Source organism: Arabidopsis lyrata (assembly GCF_000004255.2).
Source record: "Arabidopsis lyrata subsp. lyrata unplaced genomic scaffold ARALYscaffold_6, whole genome shotgun sequence".
NCBI classification, from domain to species: Eukaryota; Viridiplantae; Streptophyta; class Magnoliopsida; order Brassicales; family Brassicaceae; genus Arabidopsis; species Arabidopsis lyrata.
This window is the reverse complement of record NW_003302550.1, coordinates 21,635,502-21,659,733: the sequence shown is the minus strand read 5'-3', so window position 1 is coordinate 21,659,733 and position 24,232 is coordinate 21,635,502. Positions and strand designations below refer to the sequence as shown.

The 24,232-nt window shown below is 33.6% G+C and overlaps 5 protein-coding genes and 1 pseudogene across 6 annotated transcripts; 1 reads left to right on the top strand and 5 right to left on the bottom strand.

Annotated features, from left to right (window-relative positions):
* Positions 1-1,600: 1,600 nt before the first annotated feature.
* On the bottom strand, positions 1,601-4,953 carry LOC9308704 (annotated as a pseudogene).
* Positions 4,954-8,860: 3,907 nt separating this feature from the next.
* LOC9308703 lies at positions 8,861-9,944 on the bottom strand. The gene has a single exon (XM_021022053.1). The coding sequence runs from the start codon at positions 9,707-9,709 to the stop codon at positions 8,861-8,863; it is 849 nt and encodes a 282-aa protein (XP_020877712.1). The 5' UTR covers positions 9,710-9,944.
* A 2,843-nt stretch (positions 9,945-12,787) lies between these two features.
* Positions 12,788-13,723, bottom strand: LOC9310801. Its single transcript, XM_002872587.2, has one exon. It carries the CDS (start codon positions 13,594-13,596, stop codon positions 12,796-12,798), a length of 801 nt encoding a protein of 266 aa, XP_002872633.1. The 5' UTR covers positions 13,597-13,723; the 3' UTR covers positions 12,788-12,795.
* Positions 13,724-14,711: 988 nt separating this feature from the next.
* LOC9308702 (protein FIZZY-RELATED 1) lies at positions 14,712-17,875 on the top strand. Its single transcript, XM_002874687.2, has 9 exons — positions 14,712-15,560; positions 15,765-15,887; positions 15,992-16,096; positions 16,372-16,614; positions 16,693-16,887; positions 16,971-17,072; positions 17,158-17,220; positions 17,346-17,414; positions 17,525-17,875. Exons 1-9 carry the CDS (start codon positions 15,090-15,092, stop codon positions 17,576-17,578), a joined length of 1,425 nt encoding a protein of 474 aa, XP_002874733.1. The 5' UTR covers positions 14,712-15,089; the 3' UTR covers positions 17,579-17,875.
* A 1,736-nt stretch (positions 17,876-19,611) lies between these two features.
* Positions 19,612-21,143, bottom strand: LOC110227542 (protein STAY-GREEN 1, chloroplastic). Of its 2 annotated transcripts, none has more exons than XM_021022056.1 (4): positions 20,932-21,143; positions 20,627-20,800; positions 20,349-20,516; positions 19,612-20,088 (listed from the first exon to the last, which is right to left on the bottom strand). In XM_021022056.1, the coding sequence occupies exons 1-4, from the start codon at positions 21,058-21,060 to the stop codon at positions 19,741-19,743; spliced, it is 819 nt and encodes a 272-aa protein (XP_020877715.1). In that variant the 5' UTR covers positions 21,061-21,143; the 3' UTR covers positions 19,612-19,740. The 2 variants fall into 2 exon arrangements, with proteins under 2 accessions (XP_020877715.1, XP_020877716.1); XM_021022057.1 differs by having other exon boundaries at positions 20,460-20,516.
* A 66-nt stretch (positions 21,144-21,209) lies between these two features.
* LOC9310800 (protein STAY-GREEN 2, chloroplastic) lies at positions 21,210-23,033 on the bottom strand. Its single transcript, XM_021022055.1, has 4 exons — positions 22,682-23,033; positions 22,235-22,408; positions 21,974-22,141; positions 21,210-21,746 (listed from the first exon to the last, which is right to left on the bottom strand). Exons 1-4 carry the CDS (start codon positions 22,808-22,810, stop codon positions 21,393-21,395), a joined length of 825 nt encoding a protein of 274 aa, XP_020877714.1. The 5' UTR covers positions 22,811-23,033; the 3' UTR covers positions 21,210-21,392.
* Positions 23,034-24,232: the final 1,199 nt, after the last annotated feature.

Here is a 24,232-nt window from a genome sequence, read left to right as displayed (position 1 = left end):
TGATTCAATATTTTGCTAAAGACAATTAATGCAGGAGATATAGTCAAACAACTATGACCAATTAACATATATGTATATTTTCAAGAATTTGTGATCAGATTTCCTCAAAGAATTTCTTCCTATTTATCTTTTGAATTACTATTTTCACATGACAACTGTTAGCTGTTATTTTCAATATATTTATGAAATTAGCATATTTTCATAAACTTTCATTAACTCGGTTGAAAAAAATTACTAATATGTATTTCCAGTAAAAATAGACTATAATTGATATGGTAACGATCTTTTAAAAGTTTGAATTACCATTTGTTTTGCAGGAATATCATTGACCGTTATTATTATATTTGTTAAAATATCTTCTAATGTTTCACAGTCAACTATATTTAAAGTTTTAACTAAATTGAGATTTTTGATGGCAAAATTCAATTATTTTTAAGTAATATATTCGGGTGATGATTATTGAGATTGTTCATAATTTTTGTATTTGTAAGAATAGTATATATCATCTATCTATCTTTAATTTTTTTTCTTATTTCTATATAGTTGGGTGTGCATTTTCTAACTTTGTTACTAAATTATGAAGCGTGAATTTTGACTATATTTTTTTGTTAAATTTATCACTATTAACATTACTTTGAAAAAAACTTACAATTCGAAATAGATTATGTGTAAGCATACTAGTAATCAAAAGTCCTTTTAAAATCTCTATCTTAATAAGATGAAATTTTTTAATTCAGGTATTGAAAAATTAAAAATGATTTTGTTTTAAAATAATTTTTTTATTTAAGGATACTCATACAACTCAATTTTTCTTGAGTACCAAGTTGTTTCTTTTATATGCAAACCCTAACCTTTTCTAGATTTCCATTTTGCAAGTAAGGGAAATGGGCCAGCTAAGACAACTATAGTCAAACCTCTATAAATTAGTAATGTTGGGACTATGCTATTTTATTAATTTATATTGATATTAATTTATCTATAAATGAGTATTTATTAATTTATAGTGTATATTAATATTTATTAATTTATAGAGAGTTTTGTTTTAATTGTTAAGACATTTATAAAAAGTATGAGTTAACACAATTTGATCTAAATATAATGAATGCTTTGTATGTTATAAATTCTTTAGTTTTAGACTTAATCATTTAACATTTAGATAAAAAACAATTTTTTGTGACAATGAATAACAAAGATTATAGAATTCACATATACAAACGATATACATAAATTCAAATTTATAAATAGTGACATCAATTGTTATATTTGAAAAGCCTATATGACTATTGGAAAAACAAATACTTATTCAAAATTTCAAAACTTACAAAAGTTTGACTAATTTTATAAAACCACTAAAAATATTATATATATGTTTACATGATTATTAATTTATGATATTATTGGGACCATATTTTTACATAGGTATTTCAAAAAAATTATTCTCTTAATATCTTAGCGAATTTGGTTAATTTTTACCCTAACCCGACTCGGAACCGGTAAAATTTATTATTATCATATTTATTAATTTATCGAATATTAATTTATAGAGGTTTCAACTGTTTAATGTAACTTCACGATTGAATTCACATTTGGGCTCGAGGAGAATTGGTTAAGGCCCATAAATTAATACATTTTATATTTCTTTTGTGTATTTGAATATTTTTGTTTTGAAAAAGTAGTTGTGTAACTAATTCTCCTAATTCTCTAGAAAGAGGCTTGGGTTAAAGGGAAACTTTTGCTTAAAACCTTTGGCTCATATCATTTGGTATCAGAGCCGAACGATTCGATGGGAGACTTAGGGATGTCGACATCACAATTCGAAGAACTTAAGAAGATGTTCGAAGATTAGAAGACAAAGATTAGGTTGGGTTCGAAGTCATCAACACAGGAAACGCCCCAGGAGAAGACTTCAATTAAGATTCAACAAGCGGTGCTCGAGGAGAAGATAACTCAACAGCCGGCGTCGAAGACGGTGACCTTGAAGCCAGATCCGTTGTTGCATGTGGTTTCTGTTTTAAAAACAGAGGAAACACACCACGTGAGGAGAGAGGTGGTGGAGACGGTGACTTCAAATCCACCGGCTGCGGTTGCGTTAGATTTGGGAGAAGTGGATCATATGAGTCAATTTTTTCGGGTTATCGATGTTTTGTGGATAGTTCTTAGAAAAAGTGACAATTTATCAAGAACATGATGGTTTTGTTTGCTACCAAACGATCATATACCAACCATGGGAGCTTCTAGACGAAGTTTAGTGCTGTTACATACATAGGTGGAAGTACTCGTCTGAGCAATGAAGTGTATGATTGGTGCCGACAAACGATAAGTAGTATTGCTCAGAGACTATTCAGATCTGGTGAAGATAATGTTTTTCCTTACCAAGTAGCCAGCTTTTTCCACATACTTGGAGGAAATACAAATTGATAAGGAAGAATTCAACTATTTTTTATTTTATTTTTGGTTCTTCGTAGTGCTAGTGTTAAAGTGAATAACATGGCACGAAAAAATTCATATCAAACCGTGTTATATCACATATGTAAATAATGTTCATGAGATTTGGTTTATTTGAGGTAATCTTGTAAAGTTGTTGACATACAGAGAAATGCATACTCTAACCATTACATAACTTCTTGAGATTTGGTTTTCCATTTTGGGTTTGTGGCTTAGAATATTTAATAATAAGAAGAAAAGTATGGATAAGGTACCACACGTAATAAAATGGGTGATTAATGAGAAATAAGCATGAGAATATAATAATAAATATTATTATTGTTAAATAAAGTAGATTTAAACAAGAAAATCAGAGACTAAAAAAAAAAGAAGAAACACAAACAATATCCAGAAAAACGAAATTAAGACCTCAGTTTTATTAAAAATGAAATATAGTCGTACAACTATGACCATTAACATGTATTCACGAGTTTGTGATAAGTTTCCTTGAAAATTTGTATTTCTAATTATTTTTTTATTTACTGTTTAATTCGCGGGAAACTGTTAGACTGGTAATGTTATATTTGTTAGATTATCATTCTATATATTGTATAGTCAACTATATTTTAAAATTCTTAACTAAATTGATGCTTCTGAAGATAAAATTAATTGGTCAAAACTTTTATTGATCTATATTTAATTTTTTTTTTTTTTTCTGTTTTGGGTGTGCATTTCTATAGTTTTGCTGAGGCACAAATTGTAAGATCTTCATTATTTAGGAGCTAAACACAATATATGGAATTAACTGTTTACAAAATTAGTTATTGAAAATATTGTAACGAGCTTTAAGTTGTTTTGAGCTAGTTGGTTAATTACATACGTGTACAGTATTATGTATATGCAATCTTGAAATCTCCATTTCAAACTTTTTGAAAAGTCATGATTAACTTATATACCTTTGAAAATCCACTTTTAAAGTTTTTGAGTGTTGTTTTTCGAGTTTTTGTGGTTGCTCTTAAGCAAGCTAACAATAACCCACTGCATAATAACCATTTAGCCTTATACTGTTGTACATATTATCGTGTACATGAGACTGCCAATAGCATATGTATTTGGAATGATGTTACGCATTTTATTTTCGCGTAAAAATTACTTGTTAAAAAATTTAATGGTTGAGACGATTTAATATAATATAATAAAGATTGAGAATTTGAGATGATTTCAGACAAGAGAAAAATATGAGACTAAAAGAAGAAGATGAAATAAAAACGATATAAAGAAAAATGAAATTACAACCTCAGTTTTATTATGAAAAAGAAAATTTTAGGATAATGGTCTAAAGGAACGACACTTAAACGCTTGAGCATAGTCTTCTTCTTGAGCAACTAGCAGTAGCACTTATTTTTGCTGCTTCTTCAATGGTAATTTTCACTCTCCTTCCATTAATTATTCGCAGTTCGCTGCATAAGCTCATGTCAAACTCCTCCTCTTCATCGTCGTGAAATAACTTCCACCTTATCGTTAGTTCCAGGACCAAAATTATGTTTCTTGGGGACAAAGGAAGCGTCATTCCATCGAAACCGATTGTGCGGAGCCTGTCGTTTCTCCGATAGCGGCAAGGGATTCACATCCGCTGTCGGAAACTCTTTCAAGTACTCTGATCCAGGCAAATCACGCGTCTTTCGCTTTCTTTTCTCACCACCTAATCCATCACCGCTTTGGGTGCCGCCTACATTGATGCATTCAATGACATTTCCTTGGGATTCAAGGTTATCCTCGTCCGAGATAGCATAATCGTACATTTCCTTAATGGTTGGATTGGACAGGAGCGACCAAGCAAAGAAGGCTTTTTCAGAAGCTTCATGTCTAAATGGGAAAGGGTTAGTAGTGTCTCCCCATTCCAAAAGATTCATTATCTTCTCCATGTTCTCAAATAACACAGGTCCAGGTCCGGTCATCCGGATCATGCCGTAACAATCCAACAACCCGTGGGGAAGCCGGTTCTCTGCAGCGATAAGGATGTCACAAATGACTAGGGCTTTCTCAAACTCAGCGTCACGTTTATTGCTTACTAGCTTATTCATTTGAATGATATATCGAGCACCCTTAAAGTCACGCATCTTTAGAAGTTGGTGGCACCTTTGGATTGGTTTATCTTCGGGGTCTGTGCGGTTTTTTGAAGCACCTTCTCTAGAAAACATGGCAACGATCTAGTGAAAGATAGAGAGAGGTGAGGTGTGTTTTGGTAATTTACACGATATATGATTCAAGGTCTTTGCACAAGGAGCTATGGTTTTATATTTGATTTGTGAGGGAAGAGTGATTCAATAATTTGTTTTAGCAGGTAATTAATGAAAGGAAAATCTAATCTTACAACTATGACCAAATAATTAATGCAGAGTGATTCTCTTCTATTTTTTCAAGAGTTTAATTATGATTATTTTTTATTCCTATTTATTTTTTTAATTACCTTTTATTTTGTGTGAATACCGTTAACTGTATTTTTCAATATAGTTAGGTTTTGAAATGGATCGTGACTACTTTAACACATTTTCTATTTCTTTTGTGTAACTGAATATGCAAAATCTAACAATTACATAACTTCTTTAGGTTCAGTTTCTGATTTTGGGTTTGTGGCTTAGAACATTTAATAATAAGAAGAAAGGTATGGTTGAGACTTAAGATACCACAAGTAATATATAAAATGGTTGATTAACGAGAAATAAGCACGATAATATATAATAAAGTAGATTTAGACAACAAAATATGAGGCTAAAAGAAGAAGATGAGATACAAACAATATCCAGAAAACAAAATTAGGACCTTAGTTTTATTAAAAATAAAATTTAACAGTCTTGTCCTTAAGTTTGCTTTTTCTTATATGATACCAATCTCACTCTCTTGTCTGAAACCCTTTCAAATACTCTGATGCAGGCAAATTAGAACAATTGAGACTACTTGTGTTCTTTTGTCCAATTCACCTTTGTTACACTCTCCACAAAGACCATCATTGCTTTGGTCAATTCCTTGGATATCAAGGTCGTCGTCGTGGGAGATAGCGAAATCGTAAAACAATTTCAAGATTGGACAGCATCGACCAACCTAACAAGGCCCATTCGGCAACTTCTTGGCTATATGGAAAGGGTTGTTCCTCTCATCTAAGAGGTTCAACAACTTCTCGAACTCGTCCAATAAAACTGGTCTAAGTTTCGGCATTCGAATTATGCCATAATAAACTTATGTGCAGAGGTTTTATATTGAATATGTGAGTAAAGCAATAACAGTGATTCAATAAATTGTTGAAGATAATTCATGGATGAAATTAAATTACTATGACTATTAAAATATATATTTTCAGGAGTTTGTTATAAGTTTCCAAGTTTTTATTTCTAATTAAAGTATACTTTTTGAATTACCGTTTATTTCGCGGGAAACCGTTGACCGTTATTATTATATTTGTTAGACTATCATTCTATATATTGCATAGTCAATTATATTTTTAAGTTTTAACTAAATTGATATTTCTGAAGATAAAACTAATTGGTCCTAACTTTTATTTATCAATATTTATTTGTTTTCTTGTTTCTTTTTTGTGTGTGCATTTATTTATCAAATAATTTTGACTATTTATTTTATTTAGTATGTTACTGTAAAAGTTATTTTGAAAATACATGATTTGAAATAGATTACTAGTAGTGATCAAAACTCCTTTCTCAAAATATCTGTAGGTATAAAAGATTAATATATGTAGGTATAGAAATTAAAAAGATGATTTAATTTTAAAATAATTTTTATTAATGCAGTTATAATGGGGGATAGACGCTACTACAAGGGTCTCCAAATCTGGTTTCAAGCTAGAAGTTAAACATTTCAGTCTTATTTCTCTTTCAGCTCATGTTTCTAAGCTAATGTTGCACTTGTTGTAAAAAATACATTTTTTCTTTTGAATTTAATTTAACATTTGATTAAAAAAAAAATAGATGAACTCTAAATGGTAAACTTAAAAAGCCCAATAAAACATAATCAAGATCCAATGAAAAGTCAACTAAAGCCTAACATGAAATCATGAACCAATAATATTTCACTGTATTGACCATGTTAATTTGGTCTGTTTGTGTGCTAATATGTATGAGACTTCTGAGATCTTTGTGAAATGTTTGATAACTGGACTATTTTTGAAGAATGAATACTCTCTACTCTTTATCCAGTTTGATTAGAAATATTTGGAGTGTGATTGCAGCGTTTCTGTTAGGGTTATTGGTGGTGGCGATGGTAGTGAAAGGGAAGAAAAAAGCGATGAGGTGTATACGGGAATCGAAAAAATATGTTCAGCGTTTCTATGGTCGGGTGTAGAGTTAAGCTCAAAGAAGGCCAAAGTTTCATGGGATGCGGTTTGTAAGCCAAAAAATGAGGGAGGACTGGGGCTGCGCTCATTACGTGAAGCAAATGAGGTGTGTTGTCTGAAGTTGATTTGGCGTATCGTCTCTCGCAGCAACTCTCTATGGGTCAAGTGGTCTGAAACACATCTTCTAAGAAAGCAATCATTCTGGTCAGTGAAAGAGAACTCTGTTTTGGGGTAATGGATTTGGAGAAAATTGCTCAAGTATAGAGCTATGGCACAAACATTCTGTATGGTGGAGGTAAGAAATGGAGAAGCTACTTCTTTTTGGTATGATAACTGGTCGGAATTAGGCAGAATCATGGACGTTACAGGGGACAGAGGAGTGATCGATTTGGGAATATATCGCAGCCTCTCTATTGTTGAGGCGTGGTCTACAAGTCGACGAAGACGACACCGCACTGCAACTCTAAACCACATCGAAGATACTCTTCAGGTAGCAAGAGGGAAACGGACAGAGGATCGAGATATAGTGCTCTGGAGAGGCAAGAATGACATTTTCAAAAACTGCTTCTCAACCAAAGACACATGGAACAGAATCAGAACCACATCAACTGAAGTCACATGGCACAAGGGAGTTTGGTTCCCTCATGCGATTCCTAAATACTCGTTCTGTGTCTGGCTCGCAGCCCTAAACAGGCTAACAACAGGGGATAAAATCAACAAATGGAACACAGATTCACCAGTGGGCTGTGTGTTTTGCAATAACGATCTAGAAACCCGGGATCATCTGTTCTTTCAATGTGGCTACGGGTCAGAGATTTGGGCTGCACTAGCTAAGAACATTTTCAAGGCAAGATACTCAACTGATTGGCCATCACTCATTTCTTATATCTCCAATATGCAGCAAAACCGAACAGAGAGTTTCTTGGCTCGGTACATTCTCCAAGCAACAGTCTACGCAATTTGGCGAGAGCGGAATGGTAGACGACATGGGGAACATCATAACTCGGCAGTTCAGCTAGTAGGTTGGATCGACAAGCACACTCGGAACACACTTTCGTCCATCAAACTATTGGGGGACAAAAGATATGAAAAGGGGCTCCAAATGTGGTTTGAATCAAGACTATAAGTTTTTTTTGAATTTTGAATTTCAGATTTCGGTTTAAATTCAGACGAACGTTGCACTAGTTGTAAAAACGATATTTTTTCTTTGAATATAATTTACCATTACATTCAAAAAAAAAAAAAAAAAAGAAGAAAGCGATGAGAGAGGAAATGGAGATGAGATGTTATAAAGAACTAATCCTAATGCTTCGAGAACAAGAACGGTTCCAAAATTTGACAATACTACTTCATAGAGTAACAAGTAACAACAAACTTAACTAGTTGATTAGATCGTCCTTCTTGATATGATGTTTTCCATTTGTAGTGTTAATTGAACCCTTTTTTTTCTACTTATGTTGGATTGTAACCTGTAAGATCTTCGTTATTTAGGAGACATATTATGTGGAATCAACTGTTTATAAAATGAGTTATTGAAAATATTGTAATGGGCGAGTTGTTTTGTTTATATACATGTATTATGTATATCCAATCTTGAAATCTATACAAATTGTAGTATCATTGAACGTGTGTGGTCTGTATCAACATAACCATGCAACTCTATTTCAAACTTTTTGAAAAGTAATGATAATTTTATATACCTTCGAAAATCCACTTTTAAAGTTTTTGAGTATTGCTTTTCGATTTTTCGTGGTTCCTCAAAACAAGGCTAACAATTTCCCATTGCATACACACTATTTAGCCTTTTACATACTATTTAGGCTAACTATTGTGTATATGAGACTGCCAATAGCAAATGTATTTGGAATGATCTTACACATCTTATTTTCGTGTAAAAATGACTAGTAAAAAATATGGTTGAGATGATTTAATATACTATAATAAAGATTGAGATGATTTCAGACAAGAGAAAAATATGAGACTAAAAGAAGAAGATGAAATAAAAACGACATAAAGAAAAATGAAATTACAACCTCAGTTTTATTATGAAAAAGAAAAATTTAGGATAATGTTCTAAAATGAACATATTCTTCATCTTGAGCAACTAGCAGTAGCATTTGTTTTTGCTGCTTCTTCAATGGTAATTTTCACTCTCCTTCCATTAATTATGCGCAGTTCGCTGCTCAAGCTCATGTCATACTCCTCCTCTTCAGCGTCGTCATAAACAACTACCACCTTATTGTTAGTTCCAGGACCAACATTATGGTTCTTGGGATCAAAGGAAGTGTCATTCCATCGAAACCGATTGTGCGGAGCCTGTCGTTTCCTCGCCAGCGGCAAGGGATTCACATCCGCTACCGGAAACTCTTTCAAGCACTCTGATCCAGGCAAATCAGAACAAATGAGACTACGCGTCTTTCGCTTTCTTTTGTTCTCTCCACCATAGGTTATGTCATCGCCTAATCCATCACCGATTTGGCTGCTGCCTACATTTCCTTGGGGTTCAAGGTTATCCTCGTCCGAGATAGCGTAATCGTACATCGACTTAATGGTTGGATTGGACAGGAGCGACCAAGCAAAGAAGGCTTTTTCAGAAGCTTCATGTCTAAATGGGAAAGGGTTACTAGTGTCTCCCCATCCCAAAAGATTCAATATCTTCTCGATATTCTCAAATAAAACGGGTCCAGGTCCGGTCATCCGGATCATGCCGTAACAATCCAACAACCCGTGGGGAAGACGGTTCTCTGCAGCGATAAGGATGTCACAAATGACTAGGGCTTTCTCAAGCTCATCATGACGTTTCTTGCTTACTCGCTTATTCATTTGAATGATATATCGAGCGCTCTTAAAGTCACGCAACTTTAGAAGTTGGTGGCACCTTTGGATTGGTTTATCTTCGGGGGCTGTGCGGGTTTGTGAAGCACCTTCTCCAGAATACATGGCAACGATTTAGTGAAAAATAGAGAGAGAGAGGTGTATTTTGGTATTTTAGACGATGATGCAAGGTCTTTGCACAAGGAGACTATGGTTTTATATTTGATTTGTTAGGGAAGAATATTTTGTTTTAGCAGGTAATTAATGAAGGGAAATCTAGTCTAACAACTTCGACCAAATAATTAATGCAGAGTGATTATCTCTTATTTTTATTTAGGAGTTTAATTATGATTATTTTTTATTTCTATTTATTTTTTGAATTACCGTTTATTTTACACAAATACTTTCTTTCTATTCTCACCAAAAAAAAAAAAAATACTTTATTTCTATTTATTTTTTGAATTACCGTTTATTTTACACAAATACCGTTAGCTGTATGATAACTATAGTTTGTAATTTTGAATTACCGTTTATTTCGAGGGAAACAGTTGATCATTATTGTTTCTATATATTAAATATCTTTCTATACATTTCATAGTCAAGTATATTTTAAACTTTTGACTAAATTGAGATTTCTACAATAAATTAAATCCTTTTGAATAATAAATTTAGCTTTAATTATAAATATTGTTCATAAGTTTACTTTTTCTAAAATTGACTTGACAATTCAACAATCTCTCATATCATTAAACTCTAATCACGATCATCTGCTTTCATTTGTAGTGGTTTCTCTAGTCCTCAGCGAGAACATAACTAAGTTGCACACAAGTTAGACATGATATGACAACATGTTAGATCACCTCCAATGGTGAGAGTTCTCCATGGGCTCTCTCCAATTATTTAATATAAATTTTTAGAGAACCAACTCTCTTGGGTTCTCAAATCTCTCTTTAGAGAACCAATTCTTCTCATAAATAAGTTTTCTGATATAATTTTAATCACTTTTCACCAAAAAAAAACCCACAAAAGAGCTCCCATTGAAGCTGCTCTTATATGTCTATAATAGTTTTTACGTCTTGGGTTCTTCTCAAGCTGACTTCACAACCCAGAGCCGTGATAACTCTTTGGCGAAAAGGGCAAATGCTCAAAGCCACAAAAAAAAAAAAAGATTATTTTATAGGCCACATTTTTGTAAGAAAGTAGTATATCTATTTAGTTAGTTTGATACAAAATATATATTTATTTAATGGAAATTATATTTTTAACTATGCCTTTAATTATTTAGAGAAGATTTTCTTATCTTGAAAACACATTCTTTAGTAATATATAATAATAAGTAAAAATATATATTAAAAAACAATATTATTAGAAAAACAAAGAATATTTTTAGAAAAACATATAAAAACAAAGAAAATAACTTATTTTTATTTTCTTTTACATTCTCAGTTTTTGTTACTAATATTTTGTTTTGATTCAATATTATAATTACTTTTTTGAAATATTACCATAGACATTTTTTCTAGATGTGTCTTAGGCCACCACACGTTAAAGCACGGCACCACAGAACGTATCACAGTTACGATCTTGGAAACTTTAAAACCCTAAACTACAGTACCATCAAATGTGTAAAATACCGGGATCAAATGTGTACAACCCATGTGAGACAATTTATGAAACATAATGGTGAACTCAGATTATCTTTTAGAAACCCAAAAAACCTTTTAGTAGCCTTCCAATATTTTTCTATAGTGTGATCATTAACTATATATATATATAACATAATAATTTTCATTTTTTTTTTGGTAGGACATAATAAATTTCATTGCATGTGTAATGCTTAGTTTTTCCATCACGGAACTTAGATTGTCTTATACATATATATCTTTGTCCAATAAACTTCTAAAATCTATCAATTAAGATTTACACAACGCTCTAAACGGCACTTTCTTTGTGTTTCATTACAAAGCTTAAGATAAAGACTCGAACTTTACTTAAATGTATATTTTTTCTTTTTCTCTCTCTCAGTTGAACTCTCTCCCTCTCTACCATTGAAACACTTTCTGTTCTGGAATTTAAAGGATAGGCCCCCTGTTCTAAAAATCCCCGCCTAGACCCGATTACTCTCCGCTTAATCGCTAGGCTCACCCTATCCGCCTCGATTAATGACTAATCCCTTAAAGAAATCAATCACCCGATTACTCTCCGCCTAATCCGATTACTTTCCGCCTAATCCGATTATTCCCCGCCTAATCTTACATACTCCGATTATTTTTAGATTGCTAGTGTAAAAAAACTTTTTATTTTTGTTATTCAATCATTTGAATTGAGAGTTTGTAATGTTTTACAATAATTTATGTTCAAATTTTAATAAAAATCAAAAATTTGTAATAAAAATCATAAAAATTTGTATCAAAAATACATTTTTATGTGTTTACTGCAATTTTGAAAATAATATTGGATTAATATGTTTTAAAAATATTAAAATAACCCTAAAACTAATCCCCGATTAATCCCCGATTTTAATCCGATTTCTGATTAATCGCTAGGCCCATGCCGAGCGCCCGACTAGCGCCTAGCGATTTTTCAAACAAGGGATAGGCCTCAATCTTTCTTGAGTACCAATCTATTAGCCTTTTTATATGCAAACCCTACCTTCTCTCTATTTCAGTTTGCAGGTAAAGGAGATGGCCCAACTAGGCCTACCTGTAATAACCTCATGCTTGAATTCGGATTTGGGCTTGAGCAGAATTGGCTGAGGCCCATAAATTAACACATTTATGCCTTTTACTTTTGACCTAGTTTGGAAGAATGGAGGAAAATACAGAAGATGAATTTTGATTGATGAGAGAGTGTGTAACAGAGAGAAAGACGCAGAAGTAAAACTATGGAGGGAATGTTGATTTGTTGTGTGTATATAAAGAAAAAAATATGCAATAATAAGAAGAAGGAGAATATACCAAAAATAATAGAATGGATGGTTAATGAGAAATAAGAACGAGAGCCTACATTGAAATAACTAATGACCAAGAGGAGATAGTAGTAATAATAATAAAGATTTGATATTTCAGACAAGAAAATTTAATACTGAAAGAAGAAGATGTAATACAAACGATGTCAAGAAAAATGAAATTACAACCTCAATTATTATCTAAAAGAAAATTTAGAATAATAATCTAAAAGTAAAGTATCTTCTTCTTGAACAAGTCTTGTACTTAATTTTGCTTCTTCCTCAATGGAATAAATTTCACTTTCCTTCCATCAACTATGCGCACTTTCGCTGTTCTAGCCATTGATATAATATCTCGGCCCACGTATTCCTCATCCTCGTCATCAGAAATAATCACAACCTCATCGTCAGGTCCAGGACCAACTTTATGTTTCTCGGGGACAGAGGAAGTGTCTTTCGATGGAACTTCATTGTTGGGAGCCTGTTGTGTCTCCGCCAGCGGCAAGGGATTCTCCTCCGTCTCCTGAAACTCTTTCAAGTACTCTGATGCTGGCAAATCAGAACAAGTGAGACTATCCGCCTTTCGTTTTCTTGTGTCCACTTCACCTTTGCTACCATCTCCGCAAAGACCACCAACATCGGTTATGTCATCGCTTTGGTCTTCGATTACAAGGTTTTCCTTGTTGGACATAGCGTTATCGTACCCCGCCTTTGAGGTTGGATCGGACAGATACGACCAAGCTAACGAGGCTCTCACACGAGCTTCCTGGCAAAATGGGAAAGGGTTGTTACTGGAGTTCAATAGATTCATCAACTTCTCGAAGTCCTCCGATAAGACAGGTCCGGGTGGTTTCACCCTAATCATCCCATACCAATCCATCAATCCGTTTGGAAGCGGATTCTCTGCGGCCGTGAGAACGGCCGAGATAGCCGCGGCTTTCTCAAATTCATCTAGCCGTTCACCGAATAATACCTTGTTCTTGTTCACGACATCTTGGACTCCGACAAAGTCACCGAGTCTAAGAAGTACGTGACAAGTTCTTATCAATTCATCTGCGGATGACATGACAACGAAATATGATATCAGTGAAAGCTCCGGCTAGAGAGTGAAAGAGAGAAATGTTTTGGGTCTTTTAGACGAGAAAATGATAGTTGTCTGATAAAAGTTTTGCAGAGGGACACTATGTTTTTATACTGAAAATATGAGTGGAGATTATTCAATAATATGTTGAAGGTAATTAATGCAAGAAATCTAGTCTTACACGACCAATTAACATGCATATATCTATTAATTTTAGGTGTTTGTGATTAGATTGACTGCCAGTTTTTATTTCTATTTATTTATTTTTTGAATTACCGTTTATTTCCCTCGAATACCGTTAGCTTGACAGTATTTTTTCGATACGAAATTAGTTTAAATTCTAGAATTTTGTATTTATTTTGGTTAAAAAGTTACTACTATGTTTGAAAAAAAAATAGACAGTCATCTATATGGTAACGGTATTTTGAAATTTTGAGTTACCGTTTGTTTCCCGGTAATATCATTGACCGTTATTGTTATATTTGTTAAAATATCTTTCTATACATTGCATAGTCAACAATATTTAAATTTTTGACTAAGTTAATACTTCTGAATTCTCATAACAAAAATTAAATATTTTAATAATAAAACTTAGTAATAATTATTAAAATTGTTCATAAGTTGTATATCTATTTTTTCCCTATTTACATTTTTTCCTATTTATTTTATTTTATACATTACTGTAAAAATTAATTTGAAAACATTATTTTAAATAGATTCAGTGTAAGCATACTAGTGGTCAAAACTCCTTTCTTATAAATTAATTCTAGTATTGTTGAAATTAAAGAAAATGATTTAATTTTTATTTTTTTTATTAATGCATTAATAAGATAACCCCTAAACGGTTAAATCCTATGTATAAATTTTTATAATTAGCTATTTTATGTTTCTTGTTTTGTAGCGGGCCAATGTATCTAAGAGACTAAGATAGTCAAACGAATTAATTTATTTCTACTTCTGGATTTCTATATTTTTCTAAAAGTTGCATTTGCATATATAGAAAAGTATCACCTTGAAATCTCTAACACAATATACAGCTAAGCAAATCATTATTATCCACATTTTCTATAACTGTATAAATAAAAAGGTTTAAAATTTTGCTAAAAAAAGTTATAATTTTTAAACTTGCAGCCTCTTGTTGATTACCTTAGAGGCTTAAATCATATACAGAAAAAAATAAAATAATAACAAACCAAAAATTTCGATATATTATTGGGCTAAAAATAAGTTTCAAGCCCAATTAGTCGGTCCAATAAGACAATAGGAAATATTGTATCTACCATAAACCCTACCACACTTGATCTCTCCCTTATTTTCGCACCAATTCTCTTGACATTTTCTGTTTCCCTCAACAATTTTCCCGGGAAAGAAAAAAAAAACCTTTAGTGAACAAAAAAAAAAAACAGAAAGATTTCATTTTTTTCTCAACCCAAATCTCAAATCTGGAGGAAAGAAACAGTAAGAGGTTGAAATCAACCATGGAAGAAGATGAATCAACAACACCGAAGAAGAAGACAGATTCTCAGCTGAATCTTCCACCGTCGATGAATCGACCGACGGTCTCACTTGAGTCACGAATCAACCGTTTAATTGATTCAAATCATTATCACTCTCCTTCTAAACCTATTTACTCAGATAGGTTTATTCCAAGTAGATCTGGTTCCAATTTCGCGCTTTTCGATTTGGCATCTTCTTCGCCGAAGAAAGATGGGAAAGAAGATGGGGCTGGTTCTTATGCGAGTCTTTTGAAAACGGCGCTTTTTGGTCCGGTGACACCGGAGAAGAGTGATGTTGTTAATGGGTTTTCTCCGTCGAGGAATATTTTTAGGTTTAAGACGGAAACGCAGAGATCTTTGAATTTGTATCCGCCTTTTGGTTCTGATGTGGTTACTGGTGTTAGCCCTAGTCCTGTTAAGTCGCCGAGGAAGATTCTTCGGTCTCCTTATAAGGTGAGTGTTTGTTTTTGATCTTTGGGGGTTTCTTAGGGATTTTAGAGTTTGTGGATTTGAAATTAGGGTTTGTAGATTGTGGAAGAATGAGTACTGTTTACTATTTATCTAGTTTGATTATAAAGGTTTTTCCTTTTTGTTGCATTTGCCCTGTGGATGATAGTAGAGGCTTGTTGTTGTTGTTGTTGTTGTTGTTGTTGCTAGGTATTGGATGCGCCGGCTCTGCAAGATGATTTTTACTTGAATCTTGTGGATTGGTCGGCACATAATGTTCTTGCAGTGGGATTAGGGAACTGTGTGTATTTGTGGAATGCTTGTAGTAGCAACGTGAGTACATTTCTTTTTCTTTTTCTTCCTGATTTGTAACTTCTGTCTTATTCTTGTCTTAGATAGTGTCTTTTGTTATGGGAATCTTTCTCTGCTATTTGCAGGTAACTAAGTTATGCGATCTTGGGGTTGATGAAAGCGTTTGCTCAGTGGGCTGGGCACTACGTGGAACACATTTGGCGATTGGAACTAGTAGCGGAACAGTACAGGTTAGAATACAAGACAGACTTGGCTATTTGAATCTATACATGCCTTTATATACATTACCTCTTGAATCTGGAATGAATCTTTTTCTGAAACTAGGTTGAGTTAGACCTTGAGGATGTTGTTGCTTATGCAAATGTTATTTCACAGGAATGCACTAACTACCTTGGTTCACCGAATCATATTGGCTGCATTAACTTGATCATTGGTGGTTAAGATGGATATTTGTCTTTAGATTTGAGGAAGGTGTCATGATATCTTTACTGTTTTCTTTTACTAGATCTGGGATGTGTTACGATGCAATAGGATAAGAACAATGGAAGGTCATCGTCTAAGAGTTGGAGCCCTGGCATGGAGTTCATCTGTACTGTCTTCAGGTAGTAGAGACAAGAGCATACTTCAGAGAGACATTCGGACTCAAGAAGATCATGTCAGTAAGCTAAAAGGTCACAAATCCGAAATATGTGGACTCAAATGGTCTTTTGACAATCGCGAGCTAGCATCAGGTGGAAATGACAATAAGGTAAATATATAATCTTCATTCTGTGTCTGAAGTTAACATGATTTTTCAAGCATGGGTTATGATTCTAGGATCTTGCAGCTTTTTGTATGGAACCAACATTCAACACAACCGGTTTTGAGATACTGTGAACACGCCGCAGCAGTGAAAGCCATTGCATGGTCACCACATCATCATGGACTTCTTGCTTCCGGTGGTGGCACTGCTGATAGATGTATCCGTTTCTGGAACACCACGACAAACACTCATTTAAGTTGCATAGACACCAACAGCCAGGTAAATCCGGTTATGCTAACTTATAAACAACTGACATTTCACATTGTGGTTTTATAGCTACATAATCTTCTTTTCACACGCAGGTGTGTAATTTGGTATGGTCTAAGAACGTGAATGAGCTTGTGAGCACGCACGGATATTCCCAGAACCAAATCATCGTCTGGAAATATCCAACCATGTCTAAAGTAAGAATTCTTTGTTCTTCATATCGGCTTCTTTGATTTGTTACTGAATTTTGGGATTTTAATGATCGAACCTGTTCTATTACAGTTGGCAACTCTCACGGGTCACACGTACCGCGTTCTGTACCTTGCAGTGTCACCTGATGGACAGGTTACTTTATTTCTTTTTCTCATTGCTTATTCTTCTAATCGTCATCTTATATTTTTTTGCTTACTTTCTTATGCTGTTGTTTATCTACACTTTGCATCAACACACTTTTCTTGTATTTTTTGCAGACGATTGTGACAGGAGCAGGAGATGAAACCTTGCGATTCTGGAATGTCTTCCCTTCTCCGAAATCTCAGGTAAAGAACCCGAAGCATATTTTCGCGATTCCTAATCCTTAAATCCTGTGAAAATGAACAATGCATAACACACAAAATTCTCTTTTTTCTTTTTCTTTTTCTATTCTCAGAGCAGAGAGAGCGAAATCGGGGCATTATCTTTTGGTAGAACAACAATCCGGTGAAATCTTGACATGATTCTCGAAATCAGGGCGATGAAGAAGAAGCTAAACACAGCCAGATTAGTTGGTCGTCCTAACCAAACCTCCCTGAGATGGTGTGAAGTCTTTCTCATGAGAATGCAGAGATGAGAAAGACTAAATTAGTGGCAACAGATCAAACCTCTAAGTTTTATGAGTTTTGTGTGATCTGGGTTTCTTCAGATTTTCGTCTCCGTTGTACAGATTGGACTTCTTATTGTAAATATAATATTTCCTGAAACTTTTGATTACACCAAAGAAAATGTAGAATGTAGATTTCTCCATGACCCGGAGTTAAAAGGTTCTAAAGATCTTTATGCTTTTAGGACACTTAGCCAACGTTATGTCTCCACGGGTGGGCATTTCGGTTTAACTTCGGGTTCAGTTCCGTTCGGTTCGGTTTATTTGGGTTTTGCAAAACTCTAACCAAACTCAACCGAATTTGGTTTGGTTTGTGTTTGTGTTTAGGTCAGTTTATGTTCGGTTCGGTTTTAATTCGGTTCAAAAAATCAATTAATGTAACAAAACAAAATTCTTTAGTTCATTGTGGTTTGAACTTTGAATTTGATAATATATTAAAGTAAGCAAGTTCAAGTTGTAAGTTTAAATTGAATAATTCCAATAAACTATAATTAATTAAATACACATTGGGTTATCGGTTCGGTTTTAAACCGAACCGAACCGACCCATTTAGATTGAGAAGAAACATAACTGAATGGTTTGAGTCTAAGCTTGGGTTTGGTTTAGGTCGGTTTGAGTTCGGTTGGTTCAGTTCGGTTAAAAAAATGTTTATTGGTTTTGTGAGTATTATTAACTTTCTCACTTAACCTATGTTCAAACTTCTTTTAAAAAATTTCACCAAATTGTTATGTGTTGAAGGAGAATGTTGTTATATGGTCGACATAGATCAACTTCTCTCGATTATCTCCCCGCATTTTCCACGTGTAGGTGGTCCCAATGACTATAACATGCAGAACCAAAACAATTTTGATTCATTAGAAACATACAAATTCATCTCGAACATTTAGAGATCTGCTTATAAAATATAAGTACTAAATTAAATTATGACTATGGTGGCACAATGCTATGAGTTAAGGTATTTTCGCTTGGATTGACCAAAGTATTTTTGTGTAGTCAAGCGAAATTGTGAAATGTTATGAAATATCGTGGCGTGACATTTAAAATAGAGTGATATTGGCCAAAATAGCAAGCAAGTATTATGAATAAATGTTCATGGATGGATATAGCTTGATATCGGATAAAATACTAAGAGCACTTGAGTATGTGCAGTAAGAGGTTCTCACAAGTGTTCTAAAGAATATAAAAAATGAAAATAATAAAATGTAACAGAGAAACATGAGCATGAGTTCTCGTATGAGAACTTTTGAAAACCTCTTTAGAGACTCATGTCACACATGGCAACATGTAATTGGTTTTAAAAAAAAATTATTACTTAAAATTTAATTATACAATTAAACTTATTTATGTATATTATAATAATATATTTTGAGAGATTTGGAGATAATCTCCTACTACACATGCTCTAAGTTTGTTAAAACTGTGTGATATCGGATAAAATACTATGTTTGTTAAAACTATCGGATAAAACTATTAAACTAATTAATGGAAATTGTAAAGTTAGTGCATATATACCCATGTAAACAATCATCATTATAGTTTCTAATATTCTAATTATTCATTCATATAAATGGGATTTGCACCAAAGAAGGTTCTGGAAATATCTCGTGTTTCATTTTCAAAATTTTCTATGTTGTGTCGTGATCAGTTGGTGGGACAAAAAATAAAGACTAGTCTTTTCCTCGCCAAATAATATTGCCCCCACGTTTTTAATACAAACAATCAGGTGTCTTGTTTGATTCTCCTAATTATTCTAAAAGACCGAGTGATCACCTTCTGTTCAAAAGTGAAAAAAATAGGAAGATAAATTTACGTTGCACTTGTATACGGACATAATTACCAGCACCATGAATTATCAGCATAAAGTGTATGTTTGATTATACATCTTAAAGTGTAGTGTTTTTTTTTTTGATAAGGAAAAGTTCGGATTTTTGCTCTACAGTTTCTTTCGACTAGTAACCAGCGCATCAAAGTAATTTAGCTTATACTCCAACATAGACAGATATGTGTTACAATTTTTGTTTAATTCGATTATACATGTACTTAGTCACAAGCCCTCCGGCTATAGCTACACTATCATCCTCTTCACCATGGCTGTCATGAGAATGAGACCAAGGGATCGTGCTGACCGTCGGGAAACAACAGCTGCACTTATCAAGGCAAGGCGGTTCCGGTAAGGTTTCACACGGGTGGCTCTTACAACCGTCGTGCGAGGTGGCCTCGCACAGCGTACCCCAACATTCGACCTTGTTGAACTCGGGGATGTTGGAATGGAAATACACCCAAACAAAAGCGTCCTGTAGCTCAGGGTAATTGTTTAACATGTTCTCATCTCCACACACAAAAGCTTTTAACACCTATAAATCAACAGGTCAGATATAATTAAAAGACCAAAAAAGTGTTACAAGTCATATATATATATGGAACATTAAAATTTATATTCTATGAAGGATCAAAATCCGATATTGAAATCTAGACTAATCCTTGAAATTTATATTTGCTACATAAAGTTTGCACTAATTAATAATGATGTTATCCAACAATAATCGATCCATTACTTTGCCTAAGAAGTCGATACCCGTAGACTATAGACTAAACTTGGCTAAAAATATTTTACCAACGGTAATTCCTTGCAAAATATGAAGTAACGAAGTTTCGCAATGAGATCCAAAAGAAAATGATCGCCACTAATGTGACAGTGAACGTGAAGCGACATTTTACTTTTCACCTTCCTCCATTCGGCAACTACTTCATCCCGGTACAACCTGTTTCCCCATCCTTGCAGCTGATGCAACCATGGGATCAAAACTTACATCAGCTTTGCTAAAACTCTATATTTTAAATCCATGTCTTAACATATGTTAAATGGTCGAGAGGTAATGAATAACTAATTACCTGAGAGTTATTGATAGAGTGAGAAATAGCTAAAGTTAAGTTAGCGGTTATGTCGCTATGAGTGAGAGTGTAAGTTCTTGGAAGATTTGATGGATGCTTCTTCTCATCAACTCCTAAAAACATGACATTCAGTTTAGAAGCTTTGAAAATGGCCTGTCCGAACAGTCTCGCAACCTTCACCATTTCAAAAGAAAAAGAAAATTAACATTAAGGTTTGATTAAATAAAACAAATAGATATTTTCATTTTGTTTTCCAGAAACAGAGCTTTGAAATCATTTCTCAGGGAAAAGATTGAGATTATTACAGGAAACATAGATTGCTTCTTCTTCTTGGAACTTCTAGTAGTTGAAGGGATTGAGCTACTTCTCTCTTTGTTTGAAAAATCTGGTCTCAGGTTTGCTGGGAGCAACAAGTTTGCCATCAAGCTACACATCTCTCTCTGTCTCCCTTACAACTCTCTTAGTATTGTAGAGGTTATACAAAGAATGATATTTTTCAAAAGTAATGTCTTTTAATTTCGTGACTTGATGCCAAACCCTAGTACTATTTATCTTGTGTCGATATTCATACAATCAAAAGACATGTATAACACGTGGGTGGGTCTAATACTATTCACCTTATAAAACAAATACAGAAGGAACTTATAATACTGAGACTAATGTTATACAATTGTCATTCCCTCTTAACACCGACCAAATAGACTTTTATGTTCCTTCTAACTTTCCTAACCACCAAAGAAAAAGAAATTATACATTTACATTAGATCTATCCCTTTGATTTCTCAGGGTTAGGTATAGAGATTCCAAACAGGCCATCCGCGACATACTCATCCGCTCCGCTATTTTGATAATGACGATGAGACCATGGGATCGTGCTAACCAGCGGAAAGCAACATTTGCACTCACCAGGGCAAGGTAGCTCCGGTAGATTTTCACTCTTTTTGCGGTTCCTATTTCCGTCGTGCTGGTGCTGTGATGTAGCCTCCCAAAGCGGGCCCCAACATTCGACCTTATTGTACTCCGGTATGTTGGAATGGAAATAAACCCAAACAAGAGATTCTTGTAGTTCAGGGTGATTATTCAACAAGTACTCATCTCCATGGACAAAAGCTTTCAGTACCTATAAATCAATAGGTCCAATATAGTCAATCAATCTCGCTATTACATATCATATAAAATATAAACATATCTTGTAGCCAAGAATTCCAGACAAACATCTTGCAATCTTTGCTTGCGCCATACAAGTTAAAAATTATCTACAATTTTTTTTTTTTTTTTTATATCTCCTAATTAACATGACAATAACCACTAGACTATTACTAAAAAGATTGTACAAAATTAACTTACCACCGGTAATTCTTTGCAAAAGATGTAGTACCGAAGCTTCGCGATGAGATTCAAGAGGAAGTGGCCTCCGCTAATGTGGCAATGAACATGAAGCGACATTTTACCTTTCACTTTCTTCCACTCGGCCACTATTTCGTCCCGGAACAATTTATTAGCCCATCCTTGCAACTGGTGAAATCACAGTCCAACAAGTACATCAATATCCTAAAACGCTAAACCCTAAACCCTTATTTTTGTAAACCATGGGGCAGTTTATGATACCTGAGAGTTATTGATGGATTGAGATATAGCTAAAGTTAATTTAGCGGTTATGTCGCTGTGAGTTAGAGTGTAAGTTCTTGGAAGTTTTGCTGGATGTTTCTTCTCATCAACTCCTAAGAATAATACTTTCAATTTGGAGGCTTCAAAAATCGCCGGTCCAAACAATCTTGCAACCTTATCCATTCAAAACACGAGGGAAATATATCAAATCTTCAATAAGATTCATTAAATTTTAGATTCAAACAAGGCTCAACGCAAGAGATAAACCCTAAGAAACAGAGTATATAAACCAAACCAATAGATCGTTTTTTTACTCTTTCTAAAATTCTCCAAAATTAGTTATATATTTACACAGAAACGTATCTAAATCAAACAAAAAATGATATTATTAACAAAAACAGGAACTTTGAAAACAGAGTGTAGAGGAAAAAGATTTGAGATTCTTACAGGAACAATAGATCGGTTCTTCATCTTAGATCTTCTAGTGGTGACACAGAGTGAGCTAGTGCTCAGTTTCTCTGGCAAAACTGGTTTCATCTTCGATGGTAGTAACAGATTTGTAGCCAAACTACACATCTTTGCTTGTTTTCAAATATCCGAAATTTACAGAAACAAGATTGAAGAATCTAATAATTAAATACAAGAACTCTCTCTAATCAAGATCTCACGCTATACTTGCGTGTTCGTAATCAAAACTTGTAACTTTGAAACCCACAAAATATCAATCAAGCTTGCTTTCGCTTTCGGTTTTAACTTCTTTTTTTCTTCCGCTAATTTAGGTTTTTTTTTTTTTGTTCTCTCTCTTTTTGTTGCGTGTTGGGTTAGATAACTATATATAGGAGTTTAAATTTAAAAGAAGGTTGCTTCTATTTCTAGACTTCTTTTTAGTTCTTCAAAGATCTCTTTGAACAGGTGAGACTGAGAGTGCCACGTGGTGTTTAGCTTCTTCACTGCATGAGCTTGCATGTGTCGTCGGATTACACGTGGCATCTAATGTGTTTCTTCGGTTCCGGTTTTGGATAACTATTCACCGTTTTGGAACAAAGAGATAAGTAAGAAGAGGTTTGGTTCTTGCCAAATTGTCACTTTTGGCCGTTGCCTCAAGTCTGTTATCAATACGATTCGGTTTTGACTAGATCTGTTGTTAGACAGTATAGCCCGGTTTAAGCTTTGACCGAAGGTAATCATTGGTTAGTTGATTTTGGTATGAATCGGTCGGTTCAATTAACAAGTCTATCGTAAATCAGAGTACTTAATTGTCTCAAAGATACATTCCGGTAAAATTGAGAACATAGATCATAGAAAAAAAAAAAAAAAAAAGATCGATTGGAAAGAAGAAGAAGTGCTAATTGAGACCATTTCTCATAAAGAAAAAAATAAAATAAAAATTGAGACCATTTCTTGTCTCAAAGAACAAAACGTTGGGCCTCTCAAAATTAATTTCCCATTAATTCAAACTTATAGTACATGATTATTTATTATTTAGACAATTATCTTAACACAGGCCCGGCTCTATACATGTGTCCTAGGTACTTATGCACAGGGTCCTTGTAATTTTGTGTCTTTTATCATAACTAAATTTACTAAAATTAGGGTCCAAATTTTTTTTTTTTTTTGAAAAGCATGAGAAATAAGGGCTAATTTTTTGTTTAGCTCAGGGTCCTTAAATTTTTTGAGCCGGCCCTGTCTTAACATCTTTACAAAACTTTCATAAGCTAATATTAAATTAATTTTGTTTTTGTTATTAGTAAAAAAAACTATGATATAAAGTTCTATTTAATTTTAAACTCCTTTCAATTAACAATACTGTATCTTAAATTTTTTTAAAAATTCTAATGTGGCTGTCAATTCTAATGTAGATTGATAGTATTAATTTATTGATGATTGAAAATTGAATCAACGTAATCGACGAGAAAATGTCTCGTGAATCCCCTTTTGTCAAACAGAAGTCTCATATCTCCCTTGAAAAAACAGAATTTTATTTTTATTTAATTTTAA